Source organism: Semicossyphus pulcher, unplaced genomic scaffold, assembly GCF_022749685.1.
Source record: "Semicossyphus pulcher isolate SPU_LCO1_2020_fin unplaced genomic scaffold, fSemPul1.0.p SCAF_15, whole genome shotgun sequence".
In the NCBI taxonomy this organism is placed as follows: Eukaryota; Metazoa; Chordata; class Actinopteri; order Labriformes; family Labridae; genus Semicossyphus; species Semicossyphus pulcher.
The window spans coordinates 19789983-19810624 of NW_027211659.1; the positions used below are offsets into that span (position 1 = coordinate 19789983).

Here is a 20642-nt window from a genome sequence, read left to right on the forward strand (position 1 = left end):
ATCCCGTGTCTTTGTAGACGGTATTTATTTTCTATATTTATACTTCAGTGGGAAGTATGTAAATAAGGCCAGGGTCTGAATGGATTGCGACATGCCCTTATCATCACAAACTGCAAAGACATTTTGTGAATGCAATTAGTGGCACTGATAATTTAATGGTAAATGTAGTCTTTAAGTCTATAATCAGATCAGATAACATGTCCTTTTAAATTATATGATTTGACATGCTGGGACTTATGTTTATACCATGTGACCGTGAGGAGGTGTTTGTATGTATGCATCCTGATCATAGTTTACCATGTGTAGACACATTACGTCATGCATAGCTCACTTTTTCAGAAGCAAGGAAAGCACCAGGAGGGAATGACTAAAAAGGGAAGGAATGAATGGTGTGGGTGTACTCCCCAAGGGTATGTTGAGCATTAACCACTTCATTTCCTGCAATCTGGTGAATTGTTTTGCACCACTGTACCTTTTCTGTACAATTTAAGGTGGAATCCACAAAATTGAGGAGCCAGATGACAAGTGAAAATAAAATCTAATACATTTCTGTGTGGCTTCAAAATATTAAATCCTGTTGATCAGCTTTCTCATTTAATATAATCCCTGCCAAGTAAACACATGCAGGTATGATTTACCTGCATATGATGCAAAGAAAATGTAAGCAGACTTGGACAGTAATAAGGCAGAAAAACTCAAAGTCAAATTAATGACATGCACTCTAAACATACAATAGCGTTTCTTGCACTAATGAGAATACAAAATATGTGTCCTTGATTGAGCACAGAAAGGTGCTAAGATTGTCATTACATTGTCAAAAGGTGAGACAGTGCTGCGCAGCCCCTCATATCTTACTAATTGATCCTGTCTATCACCAAAGCAACAGACCCTAGCTAACAGGCTTTACCGCTGTCTCCCTTGTTAATTTGATACACCTCATTGCCCGTGCCTGGAGCAGTCAGCCACTGAGCTGTCCAGACGTTTTGTCTAGACATCTGCTTGTAAAGACAAAAGGACTTTTCTATGTGTGTTGTTTTTCTGGTTTCTGGTGTTTGTTAGTGGGATCTATTAAATGGGCCCCAGGTGCTTGATAAGGACGGAGTGTCCTCTTTCTCATCTTTTTATAAAGGAAGAGTGATGAGAGGAGAAAGGGGAATTATGCAGTAGTGAGAGGATTGCGAGGCCCGTTGTTCAAGGACATAGTGCAGGCTAAAGAAGACAAATGTGTTATTAGAAGAGCAGAATCTTTTACTGACAGTTTGGATTTTTCTTACACTTCTCAATCATCACTTTTTGTCTGGTAGTAAGCGATATTGTTGTACCGTTGGCCCCACAGGATAATGTTGAATGAAATGCCCTGAAACCAATCCCAAATGTCAACATCCGTGCAACCTGTGTCTTATGATATGGCCTTTGAACACAGTTATAGTGTACCACAAGAATATCCTTGTCCTTGTACTGCTCTTTTTTATTATCTGTGTTTTTTTGGTTAAAGGCAGGGGATGCAATTGTAACCCAAAAATCTCCTCAGGGTCTGCCTGCTATCCTTTCTGTAAGTACAACATGTAGCGTTTGTGCACTGTGTTCCATCCTTTGCCTCTGCTGGCTACTTTACTTCTTTCACATCCTTACCCAGCAAGAACAGAGCTGCACCATGAAAGCATTTAACAACTACTTCACAGGCTGAGGCTTACTGACCCTGGGCAGTAGATTCTCCAGATTCTGCCATGTTTGGTCTTGGTTGAGTCCTTTCCTTTCTTATGTAGGTCCATGAATTTGGGGGTGTAGCTTCTGAAGGGAGGGGCATATTTTATTGGCTGAAGAATCCAAATATCAAAACACTTTCTCAGCAGTCACATACCTCCTTTAAGCCTATATGTATGTGCTGCCTTTTGAAGATCTCATACGTGAGAGGAGTGTAGATAGCTGAGAACACGTGGTAAGTGCTTCTTTATCCCCCAGGTTGCTTAACTGGTGCTCGAGATGGTAGTTGGCTGTTTTATCTACTCTTCTGGCCCATGGACGATAAGGAGGAATGATTAAAAAAAAAGGGCAGATCAGGTGGAAACAAATTCCCAGATAGAGATCGGAAGATACCGCAGGGTCAGGCGGTGAAAGAGGGATATGTAGAAAAGAATCTTAAAAGAGGAGGATAAAAAGAGAGGGGAGAAGAGGTCTTGTTGATTCGAGCAGAGTATGTCAAAGAGGGCAAGAATCCGGCTCAATGGGTGAGAGTGGATTTCCTCTTAATGGAAAACTTTGTGGTGTTATTAATTGATTAGATGGGAGGTGATAGTTGCATGTGCCCATAACGCAGGAGCACATGGAGCACACACACACACACACACACACAAAATTACATTGTTAGTTTTTGTGATCCGTAATCACCATCATATTGTTATTGCTTATGACTGCTTTCTGTTTTATTGCTGCTTTCAAAACTCTACATGACAAGTGATACTGTTTGTAGCTGTATCTTGATGTTCTGATTCATCTCACTTTCACTTTTTTCTTTAGTCATCCCTATTTTCTCATGTTTCCTTCAATTCAAACAGGATTTGTTGGTCTCTGTGAGTTCTAAGCGTGCAGTTTCTGAGTCATACTTCAGTACAGCAGCACTCTAATCTTTTCCGTAACACTGCCTGCAGCGACTATAACAGACAAAAGCCTGGTGTGTGTTTATGTGTAACTGAGCACACATTCCAAACATGTATTGTGTGTAAACTCCTGTTGCCTGAGAGTGACACGAAAAGCGAGAGAGGGGTTGGAAGGGGTGTTGTAGGCTCTTTTGAAAAGGATGCACGCCTCCAAGTGTAAACAGTCGATTGGTGTAGGTGTACATGCATGAACTCAAGGGTGAACGCAAAGATGCCTGCAAGGAGAGAAGAAGAGAAAGAGCATGGAAAAAGAGAAAGGTTCTTGGCAGCGTTGCAAAAATGGGCTGATTTATCTTCCCATTTTGTGACTCACGATTTGCCAACCATACAGTTTGCATATCAAAGCAGGGACAAAAAACAAAGAGATAGAAAGAGAACATGCAGAAAAAAAGAGGGAAAGGGAGCAATAAAAATGCGGAGAAAAATCCCGCTTGAATTTATAACACAGTGTAGAAAGTAGGGCATCAACTTTTGACCTGTTGTAGCCTGCTGAAAACAGAGCCACAACTGGCTCTATAATGTATAATAAAGTATGGGTTTTTAGCTGAAGAATATCTTAGAGTCTGTGTCCAGTGCTGAATGTGTTCATTCTCTGGAATCCATTACGTCTAATGGACTGTACATTTGCTTAATGGCCGGATGAGGACATGACTTAGTCCATTGTGTGAAGATGAACTTAATCCAGAGCCAGACTGACATCAGTCCATATTTTTGTGTTTGGGTGTGTGCATGATTGAGTGAGCTAGAAATATAAAGTAAAGCGGGGTACACACTACAAGATAATCCAGACGATTTTGGGTCCGATACCCCCTTCTGACAATCGTAAGCTAAGTCCCGATGTTTTGATGGTTCTAAATATTATCTTGTCAGATTTTCCTGTGGTGTGAGGGATGTTAAGTTTGATTGATCTCCACCACCTTATCCACAGTTTGTTCTTCTTTCTTCCTGCATTTTCAGTAAAAAGTCCAAAAAATATCATTGTCAATTCTTTCTGCCCGTCATCCGCAATGTTTGTTTACTCTAAAGTCTCGTTTGACTGCGAGAGTTTTGTGAGATTTCCTGTTTTGACTCTGGTTGTTGGTGAATGGAATCTGTTAGTGTGTGGTGTGCTGTTTTGGCGTAATCGTTGCTCTCCACACACTACAGGAGCAAAAATGTTAAATCTATGATTATATATCGTCATGTGCGGGGTCTCACATTTTCAACATCTGATAAGATTTGAAAAATCTTTCAGTGTGGGCCAGGCATAATGTTTTGATGTTACAGCTGTTTTTCACCTCATCATTCTATCTGTAGGTAAATGTTATATCAATGCTCATAAAAAAAATAGCTCAACTGATTGAAACCTTGTGTGTGTATGGATGCTACATTACACGCTGTTCAGATGATATATCATGGACAAGGATTTAGGATGATGATTAAACAGTTTAGTCTAACTTATTCTTAAATATACTAACTAAAGGTAGTCAAATAAGAGAAGTGTTGGCTCCTGTACATTTAACAATAAACAATTGTCTCCAAGTATATTGAATACACAGCATGGCAGCATGGCTCTATGAAATGTAATGGATACATGTCACCCCTCCTCACAGTTGCTTGCATACATCAACTGATTTTCTTCCCCATGCATTTATTCGTATATTTACATTCAAAATAAAACCGGCAGAAAGAGGCTCCTAAGCGGAGATTGAAGATTGCATTAATTTTCTGCTTTTCTAAACAGAGAGGCAGAAAAGGGATTATGGATATGTTACCCAACATTAGCTTTGAAAACCTTGCATAAGCTCTTGTAATACGTCGGCGCATCACAAAAGTTTCTGCGTTAAATGTATGCAAGCAGTAATAAGCACCATTTTGTGTTGTTTATCATTTTTGCTCGTCTAACAATCTTAACCCAACCTTTTTTTAATTTTCAATGTAGACAGTAGATACCATTACAGCTGTCTGTACCTCCACACCCCTCTTGCAATCTCCTACAGTATATCTATCTTACCTTTCTTTTTGTCAACCTTCTTTTACCCTCCATATTGTTTGACAAAACCTCTACCATTTTGCTCTCCATACAGTCTCCCCATCACTTTCTTTCCATTTCTCTATTTTCTCCATAGCTTTCATAATCATATACTCTCCTTACCCTACTGCTCCCCCCGTTTCTTTTCTTCTCTTTCTCCACACTATGTCTCTGCCTAGACGAGGGGGCATTCACAGTCAGAGAGGTAGACTGTGCTGGTACAGGGTGTAATGATGGTGCTAGCTTCTATAAAAAGGCTGCAGGCAGCTGAATCGATATATCTCTATCTGTTGTCAAGTTGCACCTTAACCAGAGAGAGCTGCAGAGCTGCAAAGAGTTTCTCTCCATCGTGTTTGAACTGCTGGTGTGGCGGAGCTCTGCATGTGCGTTTCTTAAAATTGTGTGTTTCTTAAATTAGCACATGTACATGTTTGTTCAGTATTTAATTGTTTTCCACCTTGCCAAAAACAAATAAACAGACCCTGAGTTCAGATAAAATCAGTATTAAACAAACAATAAAATAATGTATTGAGCCCTGATTTAAATGATCTGGCAGTTTTAGCAAATAAAGAGACAGACAGGAAGTCTGTATCACAGGTTGGAAGCATAAACACTATAAGGCTGTCCCACCTCACTTGGTCCTTTTGATCCTGGTAACAGTAAGTAACCTGTCCCAAAAGACCTAAGGGGTCTGGGTGCTTCATTGCTTACAAGTAAATCAGATATGTATTTAGACCCAAGACCATTTAATGCATAGGGAAGGAATACAGTAGTGACATTTATCCTACACCATTGCTGTGATTTAAGAAACGTTGTAATGTACTCCACTTTCATGGTGTTGGTGAGCACTCAGCAGCAGCAATCTGGAGGAGCCGCAGCTGTCTGATTGATTTTTTACTAAAGCCTGTGTAGACACGATGACAGTCGTGAACCTAGCTAATAATACACATTGACAGTTTTTTTTCTCCTTTTTTTTTTACACAGAAATCCTTTGATTCTTGCTTTGAATTTAGGTGGTAGCAGGCAGATTTTTCTATTGTTTGATAATCAACAACCATCTTTCCTTAAATTAAAACTTAGCTGTTAGCTGTTTGATTATCTTAATTTAAAATAGGCTCCTTGTTGCCACATACTGTCAAACACACTTGGTCTATTTAAAAATCAGTTCTCATAAGGGAGAGGCCACCACCTTTATCATTGCTAAACTCAGACACACATTTGTAATAGCAGATCTGTTTTACTGTGTTAATGTGTTAATGTTATTACTCTAGCTTGGTGTCAAAATTCAGTACAGTAACAAGTAACTGTAGAAGAATCAGGAGTGTTACTATTATTCAATTCTGGCTACTTTAGGGCTTAAACTGGTGAGGGATTCAAATTATATTTAAAAACAGAAAGACAAACGGGTTTTGGTGTAATATTAAAAAAAGGATAAACCTGAGTGTAAGGATGGGCATAACACTGTCATGACATGTAGGGGTTAGTGTAAGTCTTCGTTGCTGCATGTGTGTGAGATACATCATAAATCTATGTTGTTTAAGTACCTGCTTCACAGCGTTAGTTAACATGGGTAGAACTTTTACATTTATCTGAACACTTTCCAGTTTGTCACCTTTTGTATTACTTTAAACAGCAGGTATGGATGTCGACAACTGACCTTTATTATGAAATGAACACACTACATCGTCATTGGCTGTTATTCATTACTGGCCATCTTAACAGTTGCAAGTTTCCAGCTAATTACATGCCTGACACTGATGGTATTTTCACTAGAAGTCAATTTATTCTTTAGAAAAAATTCTTTTTAACTCTATTCATCGTCATTGTTTTGTGAAAAGCAATAACTTTATTGGTAGTAGTATCACTTTAAGTGTATTGGTATTCGTACTGGTGTTGTTATTAGTGCTGTAATTTGTTAAACTATACCCAGACCTAGTTTTGATACTACTACTTGGAGTTGCCAATGCCAGAGATTACAATTACACACTGTAGGAGCTGTAGGAGCCAATTTAGCATGTGTTATTCTGTTCTTTATGTTTTTAAATAGTTTTATGTAAATATCAGTGGAGTGATTCACTGTCAACACTAGATGTTTATTTTGTGGTGGTATTTGGTCAAGTGATGAGGTCAGGTGTTAAAAGGTCACAGGAAGTTAGTTGGTTAGTTGGAAGTTACTTTGTTAGTTGCTGATGCTTGCAGATAATGTTGCTGTGCTCACAATCTGGATTTATCATTATTTTCATTCTCTCAAAGCAGTAATAATTTTATTGTTTGTCTGTTTTAACACTGCAATGAAAAGGAACATCACCAAAGGCTATTTTCATTCTGGACTTTTGTTTTTGATACGTGTCAAGGCCATACACATATGTAAGTGACTAAAACATTGGAACATTAGTCACTACAGGAGCTTAAATTTGTCTTTGTTAAAGCTACAGTCAGGATTCTTTAATAGGTTTAGAGACCATCTCAGTTTCATACTGATACTGCAATATGAAAAGCAAAATACACCACCAGCTAGAAGATTGACTGTTGAGTTATATTTAACGCCAGTCACCACTCACACCAGGTTGGATTCTGTCCAAGCGATTAACAGCATGCAACCTGAAAGAGCCTTTGTCTGCATTTTACCTCACAAAGTTTCACAGTAGCTACTACGTGAGCAAGTTAATGGGAACCAGGAGAAGGTTTTTACTATATCACGCATGCAGGACAGGATCGGCAAAGTGATAAGACGTACTTCTTTGTGCCAGCCACAGCCCCAAAAAGTTCCTCATAGCTGCTAAAAAGAAGAATCTATTTTATGCTGTTATGTTTTTGGACTGAATGTAACCAGGCTTAACGTGACTCTGGCTTGAAATAAATCTCAGTCTGATGCCAATGTGGTCATTTTTTTTCGTCTGTAAGATTCTTTATAGTGCAGGCAGTTTGTGGAGGACCATATTTGTTGCCTCAAAGCACATTATGTGCGGGTTAATTAGTCATTGAGCTGCAGCAAAGAGCGTACAAGACGTGTGTTGACTGTGATTTTTTTTTATTGTATCATTTGAAGTCTAAATACATCCTAAATGGTTATTCTTTCAGCTTCTGCCTGAAAACTGTGAGAAAAAAAAACAATAATATTAAGATGAAGACTTAAATTGACTAAACATTCATTACATTTAAGAGCAACATTATAAGAACCAGCACAACAATCTATGTCTGTTGTGCTCTGTGGCTGTTTCCAACCACAACTGCTATTTTTGGTAATACAGGTGCGGCAACAGCTACTTCAAAAAAAATGTTGGGTGAAATGTGTATAAATTAGTGCTTGTCTCAAATGTAATTCACGGCTCTGTCAATCATTTTGTCACATGACGATAATGGCTTTAATAAATGAGAGCAATAGAAAAAATATGACTTTGAGTATGGCAGTGACACATGAATACAAGGCACCACCAATTTCCAACCAAGGGCAGAGTGCAGTGATTTACATAGAAAGGGAATAGAAGACATAAGCCATTATATTTACATTCTTAATCCAGCTGTTTTGCAATGAGAAAGTCATTTTAGTCAATTTCAAATATAACACCACTTTTGCTAGACCATTTGAAAAGGAGGTCATAACAGGATTAGTGTTTTTAGATGAGAGAGAGAGGGAGAGAGAGAGAGAGAGAGATGTCTCCAGGAATGAAGGAATTTGTGCAGAAGATTAAGGTTCAAAACGGCTTTCTGTACATTTGTAAAGCTATGTTTGGCAAAAAAAAGTGTAATTGACTTTGCTTATGCTAATTGACTGTGATGTGCTTCACCAAAAGTTACATTTTTGTGGTAAATAATGAATATTGACGATTACTGCCATGAACATTTTGAGGCAAGGTAAAGCAACACTGACATAATGAAGATTTTTACGAATAGGCGTTATTTGGTGTAGAAAACATTTTTTTTGGTTGAATGAACTAAACTTAATCTCTTCTGTTTAATCAAGAGCAAAATGTGCAGAGATAAGTCATTTGTTCACAGGAGAAACAGGGTGAGCCTGATACTGTCTGTGGTGTTTTCACTGTGAGGGAGCAGTACATCTTCAGTGACTGGTTCATGGGTTGTACCACATAATGTACTTTGACCCAGGCTATGAGGTCTTTACAGGTCTAAAGTGATGAAAACGTACCTTTGTGGAACTGGAAAGTTCTCTCCAAGACCTGATCAGACCTGACTGACCTGATTTTTACAAAAATATTTAACAGTCCAGTTTTTGTCCTGACCTGGTCCATCTCTCAGAGGAGAGAGAGAAGAGAGGTCTTTTACATGGAAACATCAACTCTTTCATAGCCAGATCTATCTCCTTTCTACATTCAAGCACCATGGCAGCGCCTAAGAAAGTCTTGACTGAGCCATAACAGTTCCACTAAGAGAAAAAAACGCTCTGGGTATTTATTTTCAACTTATGTAAATGATCGTGTTCATTCTCAGTTCACTTGTTAGCTGAGCTTAGTATTTTTGCTGCGTTTCAGTTCTGTGATTGGGACTACATCTCAGAGATTTAGTCAATTACTGAAGGATTTTTTGAACAAATCTTTGGGATAAACCTTTCAATGAATATAATGCTTTATATTAGACAAAGAAAGTAATCACTTGAGGAAGAAAATGCTTTAATTAGTTAAAAGATCATTAAAAAACTAGACCTAATTACTTCCTAAACCATTAGAAACCAGGCAAAGTGTATTCATATAGCACTGTTCACAGACACCAGTCACACGGTGATCCACAGTCAAGTAAAAGAAGGTGAATAAAATCAAAAATAAGATAAAACACCACTACTACTGAAAATAATATGTTTTGTTACAGTTACAGTACAATAATGAATAACCCCAAGGACATAAGTATAAGTATTTGTATCTGCCAAAGGAAGAGTAGAGCCATAAATGTACATTATTTTCAATGGTTTTTTTTATATGTTCACCTCTCAAGGGTCTTTGGCAATGAAAATCAGCTAAACCTATTCATCAGTTCAAGTTTGGTCTGTGTGTCATTGAAATGGAAGAGGGGATAGGGAGAGAGCAGATGTTCTTCAGAATTCGAATGGCAACAATCAGAAAGAGCCAATTACATCCACATATTATTAGATTATGAGGCCCTGAGCAAGACAGATGCCTTTCCCTCTGCTCTCATTACATCAGAGTAGAGCAGTAAGAAGAGGCATTTTCTTATCTAGTGCTTTTTAGTTTGATAGATGTATTTCTTTCCAAGGAAATAACCCATGAACTTTTGACCGTTCACGAGCAATTTGGATTGTGAATTTTGTCGACATTCAAACATCGTTTAAGAAAATCATTATTCTCTTAATCATAATTAAAACATGCCTGAACGGCATCGTTAACACCTCCCTGAATCTGAAATTGTAGACCAAGCTGAGAAGAAAATGTTTGCGTGTCATTCAGCTAACTTAGAACTGATATTCATATTTTTTTCTCTAAGACTTACATACAATATACTGTATCTATATATCTCACATATTCATGCTCACACAGCCACCTTCTCAGATTACTCCGTATAAAGATTTGAATACATATAAGTATCCATATAAAACTTTGAAGCATGGCATGGGGCAGATGCTAAGGGACATTTTTGCCCAAAGAAAATAAAAAAACAGGAGCAAAACTCTCTTCGTATCTGGGGTTGCATGTGTTGTTAGATATAGCCTTGTTAATAACTCTTGATCTAGCATATAGAGCTAAGTAAATTCAGAGGTAACATTGGGTTTTAAAGTTTCTGACAGTGGTTCAATTCTTACCTGAACATGACTAACCCTCTGAGGAACAGGTTATGTTCAAGATGACAGACAAACATAAAAGCACTTCCTACTGATCCTGGGTCTCGCCGAGTGGATTGTAAGAGAGGAAGGCAAGAATGTTCAGAGAACAGCAAAGACCTTGGACTTTCCCTGAGGACTGAAGCACTAAAGCATTGTACCATAGTATCTAAATTGTATACTACAAAAGTAACCCTGCACTGCTTGGAAATATGTTGTATTTTTATGTCATTTGCTCCTGATTCTATTTGACATTATAAGGTTGCAGTTTACAGATTAATTGAAAATGAATACCATAACAATCATTAGGCACATATCTATTCAAATACACAAATGTTATTATGGCCGGAAGGGAAGTTTACCCAAGACAGCTAATCTACCCCATCCTGCCATAAAGTACACTATGGTTCCATAAATGGTTCTGATAGAAAAAACATAAAGCAGACGTCCCAAGGTTGGAGGTAAACAAGGAAAAAAACAAGGAAACTACATGTATAGGCTAGCTATCTACATCCTAATCTGCCAATGCTCATTGTCATGTCAGCTAGTTATTCAGATTTTCTTCCAGCTAAGGTTAAAGACCTGCTCTTGGCTGCTTGTGTCTAAAATAAAGGATTCAGAGGTCAAAGGATGATGTCATACTGTCTTCAATAACCTCTGCCATTTTTTTGTGAAAAGAAAATATGGGTATGTGGCAAACACTAGAACAACAACAACATTTTTATATTATTTCCATACAGTTTTCAATGAAAAGCATGATATGCTAACTTAGTAGAAACATAGTCCATACATCAAACTACGAAAGTATTGTGAGGGCATTATTTGCCCTTATTTCCAATGGTGACAGGTACAGGAGAGACAGCAGAGGTGGGTGAGGACAAGGGGGTGACATAAGCTCAACCAGGTGAGCAAGTGAAGTGCCCTGTAAATTTGACAGAATCTCTGTAAGTAAGTGAGTTATATCTACAGCATCAGCTGCATGTAAGAGATCAAAGCAATCACAGAGTTTTACTGTATTGGAACTGTCAGCCAACTCTGTTTGTGAGCAAACATCGTCAAGTTCAAATGTACAGCACTCTATGCTGTTTTTACCAAAACAGACAGCCAGCCAGCCACCCACACCCTCTCTCTCTCTCTCTCTCTCTCTCTCTCTCTCTCACACATGCACACACACACACACACACACACACACACACACACCCTTTTCTGAACCTCTCTGCTATGAGATGTTTATACTCAAATCTAAATTACCCAGCTGTGTCCCCAATGCTCCACCAGCATTATTAAATACACACAAAATTTATTAACTAGTTATTATACACCCCCTTCACTCACATACATACAGAAAGAGAGAGAGGGAAAAAAGGGAGAATACAAGTAAATGTGATTCACACAAAATGAAGTCGAGATTGTGAGAGTGGCTGGTGGAGACAGAGAGAGTTAGATAATGAATAAGATAGAGAAACCAGTGTGGTTGATGCGGATGAAGATTCATCTTAAATGTCGGCACTCTGAAAGATAACCCAGACCTTAGTGATAATCCATGGGGGTAGATCTGTAATGTCATCCATGGGTTTCTGTGGTGCTTTGGGGGTTTACTGCCAGCTTTTATCTTAGGGCTAGAAAATTAAGCCAAGGTACAGGCACCTGGGTGGAGAGAATATTTTTGACAAGCAAGTAACCGCCATAGGAATACTTAATCAAGCAAACGTGAGACAGAATTCTCTTTGCAATGTATGCCCTTCATGTTGACCACTCTCATACTAAACAACAATAACTCATGATACTGCCACAAAGACACATCTGAAAAAGAAATCCTCTCTTCCAGGAAATGGAAGATTGTGGCTTTAAGCAATGCCAACATTGACTTCAGCACTCAGATCTGATGTCTGTCAGTATTGGCTGAATGGATGTAAACTATGAAGTTTTTTTTTTTTTTTTGGATAAGGTTAGGGCCGGAGATATACTTGCTTTTAACTACGCATTTGCATATGCTTGATGGCTGCCCCACAAAACCTGCGTCTGTTTGGAGCGTCGGCTGTGCACATCCTTAAAAATTACTGCTGTGCAGTCAACACAGTTGTCTGTCTTCCGGCCACTGAGACCAGTTTTCCCAAAAATTCTACCATGATGTCAGAATGAACACAGTAGTAACCTCCTCGAGTGTTGCCATGTCTGTTGTTTACATTCCGCACATTCGGTAGTTGTATATGGCATGAGCTCTCTGGTGTGCCCTCTCGAGGTTTTCTCCAGTAACATGCGTAGTGCATGGCTAAGTATATGACCAAGTACGGTCAGCCGGTTGTGTACGCAATCACACATACATTTTAGAGACAATTGTAAAAGCAGTAAACTTAACAACAACAAAGCTATCAATAAAACAGGGAAGTTAAGGTCTGATTTTTGGTTGTAAAATGTGAAAGTCATTTTCATCAAAAAAAATGTTTTTAATACACTGTGTTTTGGTTGCTCAGTGATCCTGAGGGAGACTAGACCACTGAGATTTAATTAATGAAAAAACAGGCTATTACACGCTACTGGCTAACTTCATTTATTAAGAATGCAGAACAAACCATGCTTCACACAAACATTGTGCACATGGGAGATGCTCATCACATGCTCCATGTGTCATTACACTCAAAGTGTTAATCAAAGTGTTAAATTGGGTTGAAAACACTTTGCTAGCCATCATATCACACCACATATCCATAAGGTGTTTTGATATGAAAAAAATTATTTATTTATACTCCCTTTTATTAGTCCTCCCTTACGTCAGTGTAATCTGGTTGAAACACATGACGATTAGTAATCTTAGTTGGAATATTATCTACCTAATGTAGTACTGTATTATCTACTTGCCATAAAATTCTATTGTTATTCTACCATCAAATCTTCTGTTTACTTTATTTTTTAAAATAAGTCACACAGTATTTGTGATGCGACGTTAAGAGGAGCCATAACATGACAAAGAAAAAGCATGTTGGTCTTTAGTAAAATGTGCCTTGTTAGTCTGATCTGGCATAAATTCAGGATTAAGACTAAATCAGTTTCCTGACATTCACATCTGTTTCTATTTAAAGTGTTTTTTTTCCCCAACTACTGTCTCTTTAATGTGTCAAATGTCAGCAGCGTGTCATTGACTCATTTTATATGAGTCAGTTATACCTCAACAGTAACTAAATGGGACAAGGAGGTGTTGAAGGGTCATTTTTATGCACTTAGTCATCATTATCAGTGTCATCACATTTAGCTTTTATATGCTTGACGAGTGTTTGAGCCGAGCCGGGAGCCAGAAAAACGTAATAGTGCTTTTGGTTGAATGCAACACAACTGAGCTCTATTGGGTTTTGGTAAGGCAACCCCCTTATTTACTGTAACTACACCTATTGCACATACAATCATGCAGTTGACAATGATCCCCTGGCTCGGCTCCCTGATATTTAAAAAGAGAAGAACAGGCAGTTTTCAGTTCTAGCTGTCTGAAATAACCACTGATGCTGGTAGATTTTGTCAATTTGAGCAAGATAACTAATGAAGCTCACTGCTGCCTCATAGGCTGGAGCCTCCAGCTGACATTTTAGAATTTTTCAAGCAAGATTTAAAACGAGAACCCATTTAGAGGTCTTGACTAGAAACTTATTGGCCAAATACACAGTAGTGTTGTCAATGACTGTGCCATATGCTGTGTGTCCACAACAAGTCAGATACTGACAACTCAAATAGAAGACATGAAAATCATGAAACTGTGTGTAATAGTGCAGAACTAGTCAGATCTAGTAAGCCCAGGTTTTTTATTGTCACATAACAGAGATGTGTGTTATCCATGGCACCATGCAATTTGCCATATGGAAATTACAGTCCTCCAACACTACACCTTTTAACTCTGAAATTGTACTCCTCTCTATAGAGCAAAATACTGACAGTATACAGAGCAGGGAAGCAGTAACCATTGTCTGAAGTGTTCTCACACCTGAAAAACAAATACAGACTGTACAAAGCCCCTCATGCTTTGTTTTGGTGTTTATCCGTCAGAGGAGAGGCTTCATACATCGATTTACCATTGAAAGTTGCTGATTGGCCTTTTTCTCATTTTATCCATGTTGGCTTAAAGGTTTACATAAATAATTAAAGCATGTGCAATTTAAGCCCACCATGCAGCGATGCAATTAAAAATGTCTTCTCCTGAACCCGTTCACTGTTGTCATCGCTTATTGCCACTGTAGAAAAAACAAAACATTTCCATCGTTTCTGACATACTGAACGTGTTGTCTTGCCTGCTGAGATAAATACATGCTCATGATTGAGCATATTGTGTGCAGCGCTTGATTTGTGTTTGAAAGTAATTTGGTTGTTTATCCACAGCAAGGTAAGCTGGTGATTCATTGAAAATTGTAGTTGCTTAAACCATTTTAGCGATGTTATTAGTGCAAACAATTCCCTCTCACACATTGTGATGAAGCAGATGTGATGATTTCTTTGTAACCTGTTGTTAAGTGTGAGTTTTATGAATGTTTAATGTATATGTGAGCTTTTTTTCAAAGCACTTCATGCCACTAAGATTTTATCATAGTGCATCTTAAACGATAACAACGATATGTGATTATATGTTCAACTTTGCAGCAGAAAATAGCCTGCAACTGAAGAAGCTTTTAGGATGTTTTAGACGTATTTGAAACATGTACAACACAAAACAAGGCACTGGTTTAACTGCAACTTTTTGTGCAAAATGACATGTTGCAATTCAAATTTCTGTTCATTTCTTGTACTGGGTTTTTGCGGCAGAAATCCCCAAATAAAAAAGGCAGGTCCGACACTTTCCCATCGGCCTTCTCTCCTCTCAGCCAACAGCAATACAGCGTTTGTCTCATGAATGTATGTAGATGACTTCACCTTCACATCAGCTTTGTGTTTTGCAGCATCTTATATGTTTTGATGTGCTGCAGAGTGTGATGTGAATTTGAATAGGATGTGTACAAAGACTCGCCTGTCAGGGAGAGAAAGATCCACACTGACAGAGAGATGATTTATGTCTGTTGCAGACCATTCCCTTTCAAGTCGGTCCTTGATTCGCACACACAGACACACACATACACACCAGTTTTCCTGAGCGACTGATCTTAGAGACGGTCATTGCATTTTAATTAATCCCCCCCAGGTTATCAGTGGTCACGGTGCTGATCTGCTGAACTTTGCGTTCCACAAAGTGTTACTGTGTTTTCCTCCTGAAAAACATAAACACGTATCAGACCAGAGCAAGACAAAACAGTAAACTATACATGGAATATTTTTAGATCAAACTCATTTTTTTCATACACTTGTTTGGCTTGTAGCACGGGAAGTAGTGTTAACTCTTTGACAAAAGACTAGCTTAATAATACAGACTCAATCTTGACTCTTGAGCTAAAAATGCAAAAATGAGAATTTCTTTGAATCAGTGAATAATCAGAGAACTTGGCTGAACTCATACAATAATGAAACTTTGTAAGGAACTCATTAGCAGCCACCTGACTAGTTTAATTTAAGCCTTTTGTACTGGAAATAGATACGGACTGCTTGAATGAGGGATCAAGTCTGTTTCTTTTATAACTGTTTAAGTGTATTTTTCTCTCAGTGTGGCCTCTCTCTTAGTAAGCTTAAATATCAGCACCCCCCCTCCCCCCTCAATGCTGTCACTTGGTCGATTTAGGTGCAAATGTGTGAAAAAATTGACAGAGAGCTGAATTGGAAAAATCCTACTCAACAGTCTCTTTGAAGCAACATTAGTGCACAGAGCATGTGTTTTTGTGCACATAAGTATTCAAACATGCTGTAGTGTTAGCACAACCGATGCAAGTGGGTGGTTCATTGACGGCTATTTTTGTGTTTTCTTTCAATATCAGTGGGTGGACCAGACTACATATCTATGCATTCATACACAAACACATGATGTGACACAATAAAAATAAATAATTGTGTTTGCGTGTCCTGGTGCCTTTTTCTCCATTGATAATTCATTCTTGCCTTAGCCACAGATGAGAAGGGCTCATCAAACACATTATATCACAGTCATCGTGCTGGTTCCTAATTGCATAGAAAAAAATAGAATAGAAATAACGTAAAAAAATTAAGAATTGTATAGTTTTTTTTATTTGTTTTAGTTTATAAAGTTGAATGAATTGAATGTGGATTGTTTTGAAGCATGACTGAAAGGGAGATTTGGCCCCGGGTCATGAGCAGCGTTTTCAACCTCAAGTTTCCTCCCCAGTGCACCTGAGATCTATGTCTGGGTCAGCAATTCACTAAATCTGGGTCCCTGCTGCTCTGTGAATTTCAGAGCATATTGTGAAACTGAAATGACATTATCTGCCTCTGGATAGTATTATCACACTGGCTACCTGTGTTATATAATAATACTAACAATAATAATAATAACATATACAAATCCCTTGCTTTAACAAATGATAGTCTACAGCACACAGTACAGTCTACAGTCTACATATCTTTTCTTCCTCCACTCTCTGCTCGGTGACTCTGCAGCTGTTTAAACCTTCTTTCTCGAACCTCCCACTCTCCACGATTACTCATATTGTGTGTCCTTAAAACTGAACACGAATTTTGTTCTCCCTGACATTATTTTTTCTATTTCTGCAGTGTCAGACAGCTGAACAAATATTTGATCGTGGCTCATAAATGTTACACAATCAACTTGCCCTGAGTTGTATGGGTGGGTATTGGTAGCCATTGATGCTGACCGAGGTGTCCCTTCAGGGAGAAGGCAAGGGTACTGGAGGAGCATCATAAATCTTGTATTGGAAAACATTTCAAATGCTAATGCAATTGTAAGAAAACAAACAAAAAACAGTGCAGTACATGAATGATGCAAGAAGTGAAAGTATTTATTTGAGCAGAAGAGAGTGAACACCAGCCCTGATTGTTTCAGACTTTTGGGAAGTCTGCAGTATATCTGTAAAGTCTGTATTTTTATTTTTCATATTGACAAGGTTTAGCTGAGGGCTTCTTCGCTCTGTTAAAAAATTTAAAAAGTAGCCTCAGGGTGTATATGTTGTTTTATCAAAACCAAGCGGGAGGTACAGGTACCGGGTGAAAATCCATCACAGACATCCAGCATTTTCTGTTCTGTATTGATCTGGTTTGCTATTTGTTTGTCTTGTGCTCCATACTTCATTGACTTGTGAAGAACTTCATGATGCTTGTTCTTGAAAGGTCATATACATAAACTTTTATTACAGTACTTACTGTAAAACCCAGAATATAAGTCGCACCACAATATAAGATGCAGTCTGTTTTGGGGGATATCCCAGAGGAAAAAATGTTTTCTATAGCTGTTTATTTAAAAAAAACAGTATTTACGTTTATTTACACACACAAATTACAGCCTACCATCTGTTTTCACCATGTCAAGTTTGCAATCCTGCTAGCTAACGGTGCTGTTGCTGTCGGTAGCTGGCAGAGATGTGGACTCGAGTCATGATGACTTGGACTTGACTTGACAAAAAATAAAGATCTGAGACTCGACTTGGACTTGCAAGTTAATGACTTGAGACTTGACTGACTTGAGGCATGATGACTCAGATGCCTTGCATGTGTTCATAAGTTTGAATGTCAGCTGTTAAATATAAAATGATAAAATTCAATGTTGTCAGTTTCTGTCTAACTATCAAGTATGTACACAACGCAAACTGGGAATCATGATTGGATGACTCAAAAAGCTCCCCAGTATGTGATTGTCATGATTGGATGACTGCCTGTCAGTCAAACTCTAGCTAGCAACGCCATTCACGCACACAAGCTATGGCAACACACAACATAAAAGCCCCCTACCTGATGTTTTTTCCCCAAAGAGAAGCCTCATCAGTCGTACTTTTTACTACTCAATACTGTCTCAGACCAGACCATCATCATGGCTGCGTCTAAGCCAAGACAATACAGATACAATTAATTCTCATACTTTTTGAACAGGTTATATAAATTGGCCATTTATGTCATTATTTGACGGGCTACTAATACCTTGTCTCTTTATAAAGACCAGATACTACAGGTAAGAGTGCTGTATATTGGGTGGGAAAAAAGTGACTTGACTTGCCTTAACTAACGATTTGACTTGACTTGACAATCTGACCTAAATACATTTTAAAATTGTTAAAGTTAAGGTTTTTAGCAAGGTGCCAATCCAGCTAATGATCAATTTGAAGGTTGTAGTTCTTGGTGTTGCTGTTTTTTTGACATTGTGTTACAGTGAGAAGTTTTTCTCATATTAAGTAATTGAAATAAATACACAAAATATAAGCTATTTCTGCAGGCTGGATCATAATACACAATAAGCGCAATACATTTAGGAAACCCCTTTTTGTCAACACTGAGCAGGGCTTTTGCATCGGTGAAGTAGAAGCAAGGCATACACACGCTCTGCCCCTCACCTGTGTTTGCACGGATGTTTGCCTTCGAACCAGACTTCCCTAAGGTAGAAGGAGAGGCACAGTCGGAGGTATGTCAGCAATCATCAAGCATCACAATGCACCTTTTTTAAATCCAGTCATCCCCCATAACCGGATTTGACACTGCACCACCTGTGTGTTTCTACTCTGCCATTGGCACAAGAAGCTGTAGCGTTCCGTGCAATTTTATCTTTTGTGCCCCCACGGTTGGTGCAGGTACATCTTACAAAATAATATACATTATTTTGTTTTATTATAAGTTAAACAAAGAAAGGACAAATGCAAATTTCCAAACATAGGTGAAAAAGCTGTTACTACTATATGGCCCTCTGGCTGTTAACACTTTCTCTGATTATAGTATTGGGTGAAAAGTGATCATTATAATAGTTTTTCCATCAGAGTGTGTTGTACTTGAAATATTTCAAGTGTTGGTTGGATGTTGTATTTAACACATTAGACTATAGTACATCAAAATCACAATCACTGACACTGACAATCTTGTTCTGTTTTTGTCTGTATTATTTTGATAAAAACCATACTAAACTTCCTTGACTCTGTGATGTCATCAGACTGGGACGACCCGGGGTGGACTGCTACTGTCAGCATGAGAGTGGAGCAGCTGTTCTTCAGCTGCAGTTCCTCATCAATGAGGTAAGCCAGAGTCCATTGCATTGATTTTGTAAACATGTGATTATTACAGCCCCTTTGTGCCACTACAGAGGCCTGAAGTCACCATCAAAGCTATGTGTTATTTGTAACAAGTCCACTCTTACAATGCAATGTAATGCATGTTCTTACTGTTGGCCCCAACGTCTTTTTTTTGAGATGCCCTGGTTGGGCTACAACATTTGAATAAGGAAATAAGAAAGAATGAGGAAATATAAAATGTCTCTTCTACGGCTGATGGGATCCTTCTCTTAATGGTCATCCTGTTTTGTGTCTGTGAAAAGAAACCATTTTTCTACAAAAGAGGGATAAAGTTTATTGGACTTGCACTGCAAATTGAACTCAATTCCACACCATTGCCATTGTTCTTAACAGTGAGTGCTTTTGGTTTCAAGTTCAGTGAATGGACTTCTGTGATTTAATTTGGTTTTGTGAGAAGTGAACAATAACCTTTCCTTCACTTTACTTGTTTTCTTTTATTTTACTGTTATCTACACACTCTATGACTATAGAGAAGCTGCAAGTCATAATAATCTAATGTAGCAGAAGGAAGCTGTGTGGAGCCATTACTATTCTCCTGATATCTACAGATTCTACAGAGACATGTAGAAGAGTTATGGCAAGTCTTTGCCAAGGTTTCCGTTTGTAATACACTTATAGTCCAAGTAAAAGTCTATTGACCAATCACATATCCGGTTGGGTATGCAGGATCCGTTTCTGGCACCATGCTAGGTGGCTGCCTGTTGCAGCAGCTCCTGTGTTGTGTGTAAATCTATCTATCTATCTATCTATCTATCTATCTATCTATCTATCTATCATCCATCCATCCATCCATCCATCTATAAAAACAGTCCATGTTGAGAGCAAAAGCAGAACGTAATAAACCATAGTAACATCCCGGCTCCCATCAACGGTCATCTGACAACAATTAAGCTTCTTATTTATCTCTATAAACAGACATCTGCATGCAAGTTCAGCTAACAATCTGTTCTAGATCAAAAATTCAACTTGAGACAAATTCACACTTCAAGTGTACACTGCAATATTTTTAATTTGATACTGTAAAGTTTTTTACACTCACCAAT

General features: G+C 38.3%; 1 protein-coding gene across 1 annotated transcript in view; it reads left to right on the forward strand.

The window, feature by feature from the left end:
- Nucleotides 1-20642, forward strand: part of stxbp5l (syntaxin binding protein 5L) — a 135091-nt gene that overhangs the window by 28883 nt on the left and 85566 nt on the right. The window contains exon 3 of the mRNA XM_069662688.1: nt 19461-19542. Coding sequence (XP_069518789.1) covers nt 19461-19542 — 82 coding nt within the window. The remainder of the gene's footprint in view (nt 1-19460; nt 19543-20642) is intronic.